General features: G+C 47.7%; 1 protein-coding gene across 2 annotated transcripts in view; it reads left to right on the top strand.

Moving 5' to 3' along the window:
• DCBLD1 (discoidin, CUB and LCCL domain containing 1) overlaps nucleotides 1–5,933 on the top strand; it is a 70,589-nt gene extending 64,656 nt beyond the window's left edge. For both annotated transcript variants that reach the window (XM_075554628.1, XM_075554629.1), the window contains exons 12-15: nucleotides 426–513; nucleotides 2,327–2,376; nucleotides 3,237–3,356; nucleotides 4,773–5,933. In XM_075554628.1, the coding sequence (XP_075410743.1) occupies nucleotides 426–513; nucleotides 2,327–2,376; nucleotides 3,237–3,356; nucleotides 4,773–5,266 (752 nt within the window). In that variant the 3' untranslated portion in view covers nucleotides 5,267–5,933. The remainder of the gene's footprint in view (nucleotides 1–425; nucleotides 514–2,326; nucleotides 2,377–3,236; nucleotides 3,357–4,772) is intronic.
• Nucleotides 5,934–13,999: the final 8,066 nt, after the last annotated feature.

The raw sequence follows: 13,999 nt of genomic DNA, 5'->3' as shown, positions 1-13,999 counted from the left end.
AGTAGACCTCACCCGTTGTTCCACAGAAGAAAAGACGTGGCCGTCTGCTTCCATCAGGATTTTAGTCTTAGAAGTACTATGGGGCAGTTTACTCAGTCCCTATTAGGGGTTAGGATGGACTCTACCACGGTGGGTCTGAGTGTTTTGGGCCAAACAACAAACTTGGAGAAAAGATTTAATCTCAATCTCAGAGGTAGGTCGGAAACTACTTTTGTGGGGATGAAAAATGAGTTTAAGTTTTAGACAGTACTTGAAATCTTTTGTTATCACATATCAGTAAATTTTTAGTATGCATTCTTTTCCCCCACATATTTAGCAATTCAGGACATTTTAAATCAACGTCCAATTAATAATGTTATTTGGTTATGCTTTACTTATGTTGTGATTCTTCTGTCCTTTCCCCAACCCCGACTCCCCGTCTCTAGGGTTAAACGTTACAACCTTTGCTGTTCCATTGGTGCTCCTGGTCGCCCTAGTGGTTGCTGGAATGGGAATCTTTGCAGCCATCAGAAAGTATGTCACATGTTTTAAATGCCTTCTCTAATTACTTAAGTGGTTATAAAATGAGAAGTTGACTTTTCAGGCATTTCTGTATCGAAAGGCAGCATGACTTGTTCTGAGAGATCACATCAACTTACGTATTGTATTGAAAACAACTTAAACCTCAGTAGAAATTCTAAAATAACATTTTATACACTGTCCAGGCCCTTTGGAAACCTTTGCTGTTGGCTTGTGAGCATTGTTGGGGAAACTTCGGGCCGTCAGAACCATTCTGACTTATACGTCGATTGTGACTTAGAATCCCGCTTTAGAGGACGGAGCAGAACTCACCGTTTGGGGGTTCTGAGGTTATAAATCTTTACGAGAGGAGAAAGCCTCATCTTTCTCCTGGGGAGCTGCTGGTGGACTCACACCTCTGACCTTGCGATTAGCAGCGAGCCCTACACCTCCGGGGCTCCTGCTACAAAGCACAGCACTGAGCTATTCTTCTTGAAGTGTCAGGGATTTTTGTCCCACCAATTGAGTGGAAGGAGAACTAGAATGAGGGTCTCAAAGACGGTGCTGGTTCTACTTCTCTCACCAAGTAGGAAGGTCACTTAGTCCCCCAGGCCTCGCGTTTCTCATGCGCAAAAGTAGGAGGCTTTTTGCCCGAAAAGCACCAGCTTTTTCCCGAACTCCAAAGCTTCATGTTTATTATAAATAAGGGATTGGATCTTAAACATCCCCCCCTAAAAATAACCCCACATTTCTTTAGTTTCTTTTTATACTTTAAAGAGCTTCAGAATTTATGAGTGTGGGTCTTTGTACAAAAACAAGGAAGGACAATTCTCTGGACAAAGTGACAGAGGGTTACCTTAATCTTCTGGTTTGTTTTATTTTGATACCTCATAAGTGAAAACAAGTTTCTTGGTTTAATATGCTTGTGGTAGATGCTTTTAAGGTATTCGCCCCCAGTTTTCGACCAGGAGACAGTCTAGAGCAGCAGTTCTCAACCTGTGGGTCACAACCCTTTTGGGGGTCCAACGACCCTTTCACCGGGGTCGCCCAATTCATAACAATAGCAAAATTATAGTTATGAAGTAGCAACGAAAATAATGTTATCGTGGGGGGGTCACCACAACACAAGGAACTTTATTAAAGTGTCACAGCATTAGGAAGGCTGAGAACCACAGCTGCAGAGGTTTCTGGGTAGCACAAACAGGGTCACTGGGAGTCAGAATTGACCTCATATCAGTGGGTTGCCTAATGAAAAGGTTGGAAGTTCCTGCCCCCTAAGGTCCATGGAAATGCCTGAAGCTCAGCTTCTGTGAAGACTGTAGCCAAGGGGAACCCTGTGGAACGGTCCTGCCTGTAACTCACGAGTTGTCGTGAGCCACAATCCACTCAGTGGCAACAGGGCTGCTTCCATGTAGTAGTAGTGATTGGAGATGAAGGGCACGCATGCCCCATGAGGTATTGCCGCAGCTGCCTTTTTTTTTTTTAATCTTTGCACTTTTCCTTGTGAAGTATTGGACTACATTATTTTCTAAAATAACCCATGGTTTGTATTGAGTGCCTGAGCTAGTGAAAGGATAAAGTAATTCTTTAAAAGATTGCTTTTTAGGATATAAAGTAAAATTGGCACACATATTCTTCTGGTAAAAATGTTGCTCCTTTTATTCAAGGTGAGCGATAGTTATATATCATCCTACTTAGATGTTTGCTTTCCTAAGCATGTGGAGGTTATTATCTCATTTAATCTTACCACCCAGTGAGTGTTGTTCTGATCTGATAGAGAGAAACCGAGTGATTTATGGATATTCAGATAGACTTTTTATCTTGGTAGAAAGAAGAAGAAAGGAAATCCTTACGGGTCTCCAGAGGCTCAGAAAACAGGTTGGTTGAAAACTCTATGGTTTTATTCTGTTTGGGGACATGACAAGGTCAGTTTGTGGAAAGCATGCATAATCAGGCCTGGGGCCCACATTTATTTGGTTTCCATACACACATACACACACACACACACACAGAGAGAGAGAGAGAGAGAGAGAGAGAGAGAGAGAGAGAGAGAGAGAGAGAGAGAGAGAGAATGAGAATGTAGAGCTTTAAAGGGAGTAAATCTAGAAGGAAGGATTTCATTGTGTTTTAATTCAGATATCCTTTGACATATTTACCTTTGTTTAACATCACTGCCATCATTTGTTCGCACTCAGTTTTTTGCCACTGGATTCTTGGGCGGCACATTAAGCAATTACAAAAGGTCTACCTCTGCACGAAACACCAACCAGCACACTGTCAGCATCTGCTGGCTTCCGCTAGTGTCCACTCTGGGAAAGTGAGCCATGGACTACACCAACATTTACCTTGGACTTCAGATCTGTATGACACAGGATGGACAAGCATTGAGCAGCAAGTCAAGCCAGCTGTGCTTGAGAGACGGGCCAGCAAAGTCGGGGACTTGGGAAGTTCAAGGCCACTGATGTAATGTGGAAAACCCTGTCCAGCATGGCCCAGCATCAAAATACTTTGGCACCTGTTAGGCACACAAACACCTATTTTTAAGGCACCGTGTAAAGCACAGCTGAGCTAGTACTTGTGGCTATTGCTAATGACCTCAGCATGACCTTATCACCAAGGGCTTTTAAAAAGTATGGTCTTGCGTTGGTTATAGCCAGCCATCAAGAAGGGCTTAAATACATTGTGGAGAGCTCGTGTCACATTTCTGAGGTACCAGTCTCATATCCTCTTCATTCCAGGTTGCTGGAAGCAGATGAAATATCCCTTTGCCAGACATCAGTCATCTGAGTTTACCATCAGCTATGACAACGAAAAGGAGATGACCCAGCAGTTGGATCTCACCACATGTGATGTGGCAGGTAAGCATGCAGCTTCCAAGACAGACCGTGCTGTCAGAGGTGAGACCTGCAGAGAAATGGGATGATGTCCGGTCTAGGTGGCGTCTCATAAATCAGTGGTGTGGTCAGCAGTTCGCTTGCTGCCGTCTGCACAGAGTCACACACTGACACAGAGATATTGCTCATAAGGTCAGTGCAGGCTCATCTCTTACAGCCGTAGGAATGTAGTGACAGCCATGAAGTGCTGCTAGACTCCAGGAGATACCCTATTTTATGTCGAGTGAGGCACTGGGAAAGGGGGACTCCAAAGCAGAATACACTGCCATCAAGTGAATTCCAAGTCATGGAGCTCCGATAGGACAGAGCAGAACTCTCTTGTACGTTTCCCAGACTGTAACTGTTTATGGGAGCAGAAAGCCTCAGCTTTTTCTCCTCTGGGTTGGAAAAGAGGCACTAGAAGAACAATACATCTGCCCTGAAGAAGAGATAGGGGGTCAAGGAGGCCATCCAGTGCTAGAGTGACCTCCATGTTCCTAAAAAGACATCAAGAGTTGATCTTGAAAACTCTCTGTGGGAAAGGATCTGGTGGTTGGTTTGTTCTGGGACCCAGAAGCATCCCAGGGTCAGCACCAAGAGCTGGCACAGCCCAGGCAGCCAGAAGTTCCCAGGGGGCGATTGCAGCCAGAGGAGCACATCGTTATAAAGGGTGCTGGAGCCCTTTGGGGGCCAGGAGAGCCTGTCTCCAACCCAAACCCTTATTCCTGGCCCCGGGTAAATTCTAGGTCTACGCAGAGCATGATGGAAGGGGAGGAGGGAACACCCAGGCCTTTTATTATCCTTCAGCTTCCAGGAAGGCCTTACCTCCTCCCTCCCGGAAGGATCCTCCCCCCCCCTTCCTTAAATGTTCAGAGGGCTCCCAGGCCTACCCTTGCCTACACTCACTGGCACCCAGAGCTTCCACCTAAGTCCTCCCCTGCATGTTGGTCTGCTCGGCATCCATCCCAGTCCCCAGCCTGCTGGATGTGTCCCCATGAAAGTGTCCCCAGTTCCTTGGTATGCCCCCAAACAACCACACTGCCCCTATCGCACCCCCTGCACATTCCTGGGAGGGTTCTTGACTCCTCCTTCCTGCCTCATCGGAGATCCACAGCGTCTCCCAGCCTTCCTGTGAGTGCAGTCAGCCAGGGGCCCCACACAGTGATTATGGCTGTCAGTCCCTGTGTGATGGATCGGAGACTTTTGCACCTTGGTGCCTGGTGGTGATTTCTGTGTATCCACTTTGGGACGGACCGAGGAGCGGCGGACGCTCGGAGAAGCTGAAGATAACACTGCTTTGCCACCACCTTAGAGCCGCCGTCGCCCCTACTAAGGGCTGGCTGACCCATGCATCCCCGTGCTGCACAAATGACGTGCCCTCTACCGCTCGCTTGCTTGCAGATTACCAGCAGCCTCTCATGATTGGCACGGGGACCGTCACCAGGAAAGGCTCCACCTTCCGGCCCATGGACACTGACGCCGAGGAGGCCGGGCCGAGCGCGGACACGGGCAGCCACTACGACTGCCCGCAGCACGCCGCCCGCCACCAGTACGCCCTGCCCTTGACCCACCAGGAGCCCGAGTACGCCACGCCCATCGTGGAGCGCCACCTGACCAGGGCCAACACCTTCTCGGCGCACGGCTACCGCGTCCCTGGCCTCGTGCCCACGCACAAACACTCCCTGTCGTCGGGCAGCTTCTCGCCGGCCGGAGGGGCAGCCCCCCACGGCGGGGACTACCAGATGCCGCAGAGCGCCCCGACAGCCCAGCGGGCCGACAGCCCAGGCTCCGAGGGCCCGGGCCCCCAGATGCGGCCGCTCCTGAGCGATGGCTACTCGGCACCCCGAGACTGCCTCAGGCCCATCCCCCAGATGGCCGTGAACGCTCTTTTGTGAGCGCCCTGTGAAAGGCACCTGCGTGGTACTGAGCGTCAGGCTGCTGTGCTGTGGCCCCTGGAAGAAGGGGCCTGCTGGGCAGGCGTGTGTGCGCGTGTGCGTGCGCCCATGCGTGCGCCCGTGCGTGTTGGTACACGCTCGTGTTGCGTGTGATGGATTGGGATCCTGCGGTGGCATCCCCGAGATGACCGCCTACTGTTTACAAAGCCGAGCAGCTGATCTTGTTCCGGCCCTTAGGGCACTCGTCGGTTCTCGCCGGGCTAGAAAAATGACAATTCGTCATTTCACTGTGACCCTGAGCTGCTTTGGGTGTAAAATGTGCAATCTGTACAGAGTCGTATTTAACAAGAGTTAAAGTAACTTAAGTTTGCCTTAAGAGACCCGAGTCCTGCACAGAGGGGAAGTGAGCAAAGGCAGCGGGTCCAACGCCCAGCGGAGAGCCAGGTGCACAGAGAAGTTGCCTTTTGTCCCACTCTGTGTTAGCAGCAGGGCTGTGTAAACGGAACCTGTTGTGTTTGTGGCTCATTTGCTTTCCTCTGATACAGAGAACTAAGAGCATTTTTAACATTCTTCTCCTGGGAGAAAGGAAATTACTTGAAGCATAGAAAGCACACCAGCGTGGTTGGTTAACTGTGTTTGTAGATTTTTTTAAAAAATAAAATAAAAAGGCATGTCAGCCGCTGCCCAAGCCCTTCCGCTCCACTTCCAAAGGGTATGTGAGGTAGTCCGTCAGCGTGGCTGCAGAGGCAGGTCCCTGTGTCCTGCAGGGACTGCCGTGCCCCAGCTTTCAGGAAAGGTGGCCCTTTCCTCCTGCCGTGCTGCTTTCTCGCTTCAGGCCTGACTGCCACTGCCACCGTCTTCACCTGGCCTCTGCCTTGGCACATCTGTCCATAAAGCTAAGTGCTGGAGTTGGCAGCCTCCCCAGCTGTTCTCCTAACGCAGTGCCGAAGGTACAGCAGCTACAGTCTGAAGTACTGGGGGATGGGGGAATTCCCTCAGAACATTCGAATGACTCTGGCAGGAGCCCTGGTGGTGTAGTGGTTATGCGGTGGTCTGTGATCCCCATGGCCGGCAGTTCAAAACCACAAGCAGCCCCGTCTGGAGAAAGACTGGGCGGTGTCGTGGAAGCCCACAGAGGAGTCGCCCCCTTAAGGGCAGTGAGGTTGGATTGGGAGTGACTTTCATGGCCCTGAAAGGAGGTGGACGGCCCTGAAAGGAGGTGGACGGGGAGGGGGTGGGGTGTTACTTGCAGTGTGTGCTCTTACAAAATGACCAAGACCAAATCTAAACGGTGCTTTTCTACTGAGACAGAGAGGAACAGAACTTGGGTTTTAAGAAACAATTTCTCCACAGAGTATGTCTCTGTCATTCAAGATCTGGCCGGGCCTCTGCTGTACCTCATATTCAGTGAGTTTTAATTTTTTTTCTTTACTTTGAGTTTGCTTTGTAAGTTAACAGTTGGGGTGGGGCAGGGGGGGAGCAGTTGGGTTTAACCTCTTTTGCCAAAGAGGAGAATTGTTGCTTTTATAACAGAAAATCTTGACCAAAAAGACCATTATTGTTAAAGAGTTGTACTATAATCTCCTTATGTGGTTATCCCTTTCTGTGAAATGTAGAAATGTATCAGTAGTGAGGCAGATCGTCCACCAGTCATCACGGAGGACGGTCTGTTTCCTTTGCGGAATTTACATGTTTTTCCAAGAGTATTGACTGCAATAAACGATGCCAAATCCAAGTGCCCTTGGTTCTGGTTGTGGGGTCCCCGCTCGCTGCGGGGCAGTGGAAAGCGTACATCTGGATTGGGCAGGGGGCGCAGGGGAAAGAAGATGGGCTCACAGACAGATGGGCCTTGCCTCCAGGTTCCAGTTCACCATCACTAGCGGGGAGACCCGCGTCTAGGTATGTCACCTGGTGCTTCCAGACACCCATGCTTACTTGCTGCCTTCCAACCCGTCCTGATTCTCAGCCCTCTTTTGGGACGAGGTGGAGCTTCCCCAGGGGTTTCAGAGAATGTGAATCCCTATGGAAGCAGAAAGCCTTGCCTTTCTCCCATGGAGGGGCCGGTGGTTTTGATGTGCTGACCTTGCGGTTAGCAGCCCGATGCATAACCACTATCCCAGGTATTTGCTCTCTGGTAGGCCTTTCTTCTAATGCAAGCCCTTGATTGGGCTGGGTGTAGTATTTTGACTTTAAAGTAAGCATTGATTTCGATCTCTAGTCTCTGTGACAGAGTTCTCTTTAGCTATCACATTTCTTCCCCATAGCCCTGATCTAAGAGGATGGCAAGACTTCATTTGGGAATAGCACCTCCCCAGGGTAGCTCAACATAGACCTGGAGTAGGAAAGGTGTGGTATAACCCTACACAGCCAAATCTAAACTAGAACAGAAAAGTAGCATAGTTTGCCTTTTTTGGTGCTTTTCAACATGAATACATCTGGTAAGGCAAGAATGAGAAAGCTCCAGTTATCCAGTTATCCAATTCCTTCTGTGTCGTTCTGTGAAGTAAAGGTTGCATGCTGTAACTTTTTTACAATTGTTTCGGAAACATCTGCTCTGACAAGACTACGCCTGTCTAGGGACTGTGAAACTTTGGGTTGTATTGCTATTATTTAAATCTCAGTTAATATGTATAGGTTGTGCAGTAGTTAAGCATTCGTCCGCTAATCAAAAGGTAGCCGGTTTGAATCCCCTGTCTACTTCATGGGACCAAGATGTGGCATTCTGCGTCAGTCGAGACTGCAACCTTGCAAGGCCTGTGAGGGCACTTCTCTGTCCTCTGGGGCCACTCTGATTGGGGAGTAACTCAATGGCAATGAGCTTTATTTGTTGGGCTTAGATGAATAATTTGCCTAAAGAATACCTAGGAAAAATTCTTTGTTTTACACTGATGTCATACCAACCCATTGCCATCAAGTCGATTCTCTCAGAGTGACTGGATAGGAGAAAGTAGAACGGCCCTCCCTCTACAGAGCTTCCAAGAGTTCCGTCAAGATGTACAGAAGCCAATTTAGGGGTCACACCACTAAAAGAGATGTGTGGTGTTCTATACCTCCTACTATACCACTGCCTTTGTTCTAAGGGAAAGCGAGAACCCCCGAATAAAAAGGTAACTTCTAGAAACCCATTTATTAGGTCCCGAAACAAGAGAAAGACAGCTCAGGGACCCATCCGTGGGAAGCCATGCAGGTCCCCGAGGACAGGGCTGCTGCCCCTGGCTGGCCAGGTAGTAAATCCTTTCACACACACCCTGAGGGTGTCGCTTTTCACCTGGCAGGTCAAGGGTCAGAAAGAACTCCCTGGAGGCTGATTCATCGTGGCCTGTGGAGACCTTTTAGGCCTCTCACTGTAAACCCACGTCTCCTGCAGACCCAGTGCTCACAACTAAATCTCTAAGACACCGCTCTGACTGGCGTGCACTACTCCAGTGGGTCTCGACCTGTGGGTGGCCACCCTTTCACTGGGGTCGCCTAAGACCATCGGAAAACACATATTTCTGATGGTTTTAGGAACCCAGACACACTCCTCTATCATCTCCAGGCAGGTCCGCCCACATGCAGATACACGCACATGAGTACCCACTGTGAAGACTGTTACCCATGGCACACCATTCTTCAAGACAAAATTTCATTAATTTGTCATCAGAAATAAATATTTCACAATCTATAATTGCCTATTATTTGTGATTAATCACTGTGCTTTAATTATGCTCACTTTGTGACACATGTAACGATGCTTTAATTATGCTCAATTTGTAACATCCTGCATATCAGATATTTACATGACGATTCATAACAGTAGCAAAATGACAGTGATGAAGTAGCAACGCAAATAACGTAATGACTGGGGGTCCCCACACCGTGAGGAACTGCAATTGGGAAGGGTGAGAAAGCACTGCACTGCTCTCTCCCGCGTTCACTTAAACCACGTCGACCTCCTGGCTGTTTCTTAAACATACAAGACCCTCTGCCATCTGCAAGCTTTTGCACTTACCTGGTTTTTGTTGGTTTTGTTCCCCAGATAGCTACAAGTTCTTTTGTCTCTTCAAAGTCTGCACTCAAACACCCAATTCTCACAACCGATGTTCAAAATTAATAAGAATAATAAAGTGTGTGCTCCAATGTAACCTCCCCAAGAGGTTTTGTCCTCCTCTCTGGGTCTAAAGCTTCCAACATCTCCCCTAATACACATTCTCCCTCCCTCCCCTTTACTTCTCTCCTCAGCACTTACCACCTTCTAATAACACACGTATTGTTACCGGATGCCATTGAGTTGATTTCCATCGGTAGCAGCCCCATGTAAGAGGAGAGCTGCCTTATGGTTGTCCTAATCCAAGAATTAGTCCTTTGTATTTGCTAAATCTGGCAACCCCCACACGAAGGGTATTCCCTGCCTGACACCGGTTTTTATTTTGATTTTGAGCTTGGTAATTATGAGACTATACCTTGTACTGAAAACATGCACTTGAACCTGTGTCAGGCAGGGGCCCAGGATTTAATTTCTCAGGAGAGACTCCCTTCCGGGTGCCTTCATCGTCGGGTCTCTGACTTCCTGGGCAGGTATTTTTAGGCCTCCCTTTACTCTTCCAACTTTCTGCACTCTCAGCCCCAAGCCTTGTCTCCTGTCCCTCTGTGGAGGTTAAATCCTCACATGTGAGTAACTGCCTCCCCCAGCCTTGGGCAGCCAGAGCATCAACTCAAGTATTTGCTCCCCTGCTTTTCAGTTTTTCCTTTGATTCTGATACGTTAACATCTCCCTTTATTTCTTTAAGCTTAGCATGACCTTTCAGAGAATTATTTTATCTAACGTTGCTAGCAGGTTTTACATCAAGCAGATTTTAATCTTAGTCAACCATTTTATGGACGGACCATCTCCCCAACAGACAGAAGCAGCATGACTACTGCAAATAATATTACAACTGGGGTTTAATCTGGACTTTAATCTTTCTCACGATATGATTTAGGACTCATGCATTAAATTCTAAGGAGGACATAATTCTAAAAATGCTGTCATGGTCAGAAGAAAGGCCTAGTGATCTAGTTCCCAAATGGATCATCCATGGGAAGTCCTATGGCGTGGGGGTTATGCATTGGGCTGCTCCCTGCAAGGTCAGCAATTCGAAAGCACCAGCTGCTCCAAGAGAGAAAGGAGAGGCTGCCTTCTGCTGTTAACAATTTCAGACTGGGAAACCCACAAGGGCAGTTCTAAAGAGGGCTATGAGTTGGCATCATTGCAATGGCAGTGAATTCCCTCTTATGCTCCATTCAAAACTCTCTCCTACAGCACTCATCTCTCAATTAGACAGAAAAACTCAAATTGGCTGCCCTCTGGTGTATTCAGACCTGTGGACACCCTGTAGGACAGAGTAGAGTGGCACCATAGGGTTTCCAGGACTCTACATCTTGAAGATCGCAGTCTTATCTTTCTCCTTATCTTTATCTTATCAGACAGTGGCTAATAAGCAGTCACCAGGGCGCCTCACCTGCTTCTTCTCCTTGATTCTGACCTGACACCTAATGTCTTCCTAACTGCCTTCTCCATTCATTGAGGACTTTGACCTAGTGCAGGTCTTCCCCACCCCTCCTCTGTGATGGTTGGATGGCTCAGTATCCGCTCTGCCTCTCTAATGGCATATCGCCATTGACTGATAGTAATGCACTGAAATCACCCCCACACCTGTACATTTCATTTATCACCAGCATTTCCAGCTCAGAAATATTAAAAATATAGAAATTCTCTCAGTTCGAATCCCCTATTCATTAGGGTTCCTCACCTTTATCCCCCACTTAGTGAGCGATAGATCTTGTTGACATTTAATGCCTTGATTGGACCATTGTCCTCTGGTCGCAAAACTTTATAGGCTGCACTTCCTTACTGTTCATCACTTGAGCGTTGCTGCCTCAGCATTTTCACTCCGTGATGGTTCCAGGAGCTTTCTGAGTCCCCACTATAAGTCCCTTTTGGGTGCCATCTCGATATCTCCATTTCGGCATAGCAGATGATTACAGGACATTCACAGTGGGGCCACTCCAAAACCCTTCTTCTCAAGTTGCAAAGGGCCACAATTCTTCAGCCCCTTCCCATCGCTGATCTGCTCCTTTTCCGATGCCCCTCGCCAGTTAGTGTACACCAGTAGGTGTCACTATTCACAGAGCTTGGCTCCCCTTACTTAGAAACCTTCCCCTGGAAAACCCAGATCAATTGCCATGGAGTTGATGCCTACTCGTGGCAATCCTTCCTCGGGGCAGGGCTGGGGGTGGTGGTGAGGGGGGCGGGGGTTGAGGTAGAGAGTAGCACTGTACGCAGGAAGGTTTTCAGTGCCTGACTTTTTTTTTAAATAGCTTGTCAGACCTTTCTTCCAAAGTATCTTGGAGTAGATTCAAACCTCTAACCTTTCAGTTAAGCAACCAAGCACCACCCAGGAACCTAGCTAGAAATCGGAAATCAGTTAAAACCAGATTCTGCAACTGCCTGGACTTCCTTTTACCCACAAGAACCCGCACATGCTCCCCTCCAATGTCCCTCCTGCGTGAAAGAACAAGGCATCCCGAGTGTCCGTCTGTGCTCCATCTGTGCTCCCTGCCTTTGCTGTCGCCCCAGTGCTGCCCCACTTGCCCCTATCCCCCTTATGGTCCACATCTTCGTTCAACTGGCTCCCTCTCCGCCTAGCAACATGAACATGTTGGTTATCTCAGCACGTATGACCCCTTTCTCCTAATTTCTTGTGTATATTTGCATTTCCTCCCCCCCACACCCCCTCCCCATTTATCGCCTTTCATTATCTTTTTCTCCTTCGGTCAGCTTGGCTTTATTCATCAGCTTTGCGATGTTTCCTTTTCAGAAGTTGACAGTTCATCTGTGGTAGCTGTGAGCCTCTTTGGCCATGTTGAGTAGAGTGACACTGTTTCAGGGGCCACATCAGTCTGTGTCGCTCCGCTTCCTAGAGATGATGGGGACATTCTGGACACACGAAGAGGTCCCTTTATTCCTAGGAGTACTTGTGGAAGGAAAGAGCAAAGCCAAAGTCTCAAAGGCCTAGGAATCCAATATGTGTCTTTAGGAGGCTTTGCACATTTGCTCACATCAACACGTGTGCCTCAAACGCACGGTCATTGAGTCAACTGCCCCTGTGAGTGACTTCGAAACTCTTCTCGGGAGCAGAAACCTGTCTTTCTCCCAACATTTGCTAACGGTCCCTCACTTAAAACAAAATGATTTTTTTTTTAATGAACTTCAAATTCAACCCAACCATCATTTTAAAACATCAAGAGTATATCCAACTGAGAGTCCCTTTGGAAAAGGAAGCCGGAAGTTGGCAATGTCATCTGTTTTTCCCTTTGAGTCAGAACCAACTTGATGGCAGTGAGTTTCGCTTTGAATTTATTAATGTCGAAGCACAAGAGGGCTGACACAAGCCATGTGACTGAACAATTCATATGATGCTTCTTGTCCTCAGTTTAGCTACTGATTATTACTGGTATTTTATGTGATCATCTTTAAAGTACTTCCAGCCACTAGCTAGCAAGGTGATTCTCACTCAGCAATCCTATACTGTTTCCAAAGCTTTCTACCTTCAGCATTTTGGAATCTGCTGCCCCCTGCTGACAGTTTTACACATTGTAAATTCTACTGTTCAAGTCAGAGGATCCAAGTGTATTTTGACTATCATGTGGAAGGAAGGCATTCAGAGTCACTGTACCAAAAAGAAGAATTGGACGATGTCCAACCATTTTAATAGGCGACATACGATCAAGAACCAATGGTAGGAGAAGAAGACATCCAAGCTGCAGCGAAGGCATTGGTGAGAAGCATGGAATTGACACAATACCAGTTCAGATATTTCAACCAGCGAATGCGATGCTGGAAGGGCTCACTCCCATGTGCCAGGCAATCTCAGAGACAGCTGTTTGAGCAGTTTCTTGAGAGAGACCCGTATTTGCACCCGTTTCCCAGAAAAAGCTGTGCCCCAAATCAAGGTGGCCATGGAGGAGAACTTGGAACAAGGGCTATCACTGGATCTTGGGCTGTCGTAGCAGATAGATCGTGGCTGAAAGCAAACAATATCAAAGAAATCAGAGGACAGTATTGTACTGGGCAAGTCTGCTGTAAAAGATCTCTTTAAGGAAAGCACTAGGGGGCAAAGACATCATAGAGATATAAATATAGGTGTGTATAGATGTAAATATATTAATATATAATGATAGGGTCTACATACATATATTTAATTATTTAGTATCATGGTAGCAGACGGCTATTGGACTTCTACTCAAGTCCTCTTCAACGCAAGAACACTTTGTTCTAATAACCTGGCCTTCTGTGATGCTCACCTTCCCAAAATGATCACTGAAGACAAAAAGGATGCCTAAGCAAATGTGGTGAAGAAAGTTGACGGTACCCGGCTATTACAAGATACAGCATCTGGGGTCTTATAGACTTGAAGTTAAACAAGCAGCCATCTATCTGGGAAGCAACAAGGAACAAGCACACCACCCCTGTGTGATCATAAGGTGTCGACAGGATTAGGTTTCAGGCATCAGGCATCAGAAGACCCCCAAACAAAAAATCATATTGATGCAAATGAGGACATGGATGGTGTGGAGACCCAAACCCCATCTGTAAACAATGGGACATTCCCTCACAGAAGAGTCACAAGGAAGGGATGAGCCTGGCAGGGTGCAGCATAGCACCAACAAAACTCACAACACTCCTTAGGTCCTTTAAGCCCCCTCCGCCCC

This window comes from Tenrec ecaudatus, chromosome 7 (genome assembly GCF_050624435.1).
Source record: "Tenrec ecaudatus isolate mTenEca1 chromosome 7, mTenEca1.hap1, whole genome shotgun sequence".
Lineage (NCBI taxonomy): Eukaryota > Metazoa > Chordata > Mammalia > Afrosoricida > Tenrecidae > Tenrec > Tenrec ecaudatus.
The sequence above is the reverse complement of the archived record's forward strand: the minus strand, read 5'-3'. Positions and strand labels throughout refer to the sequence as shown.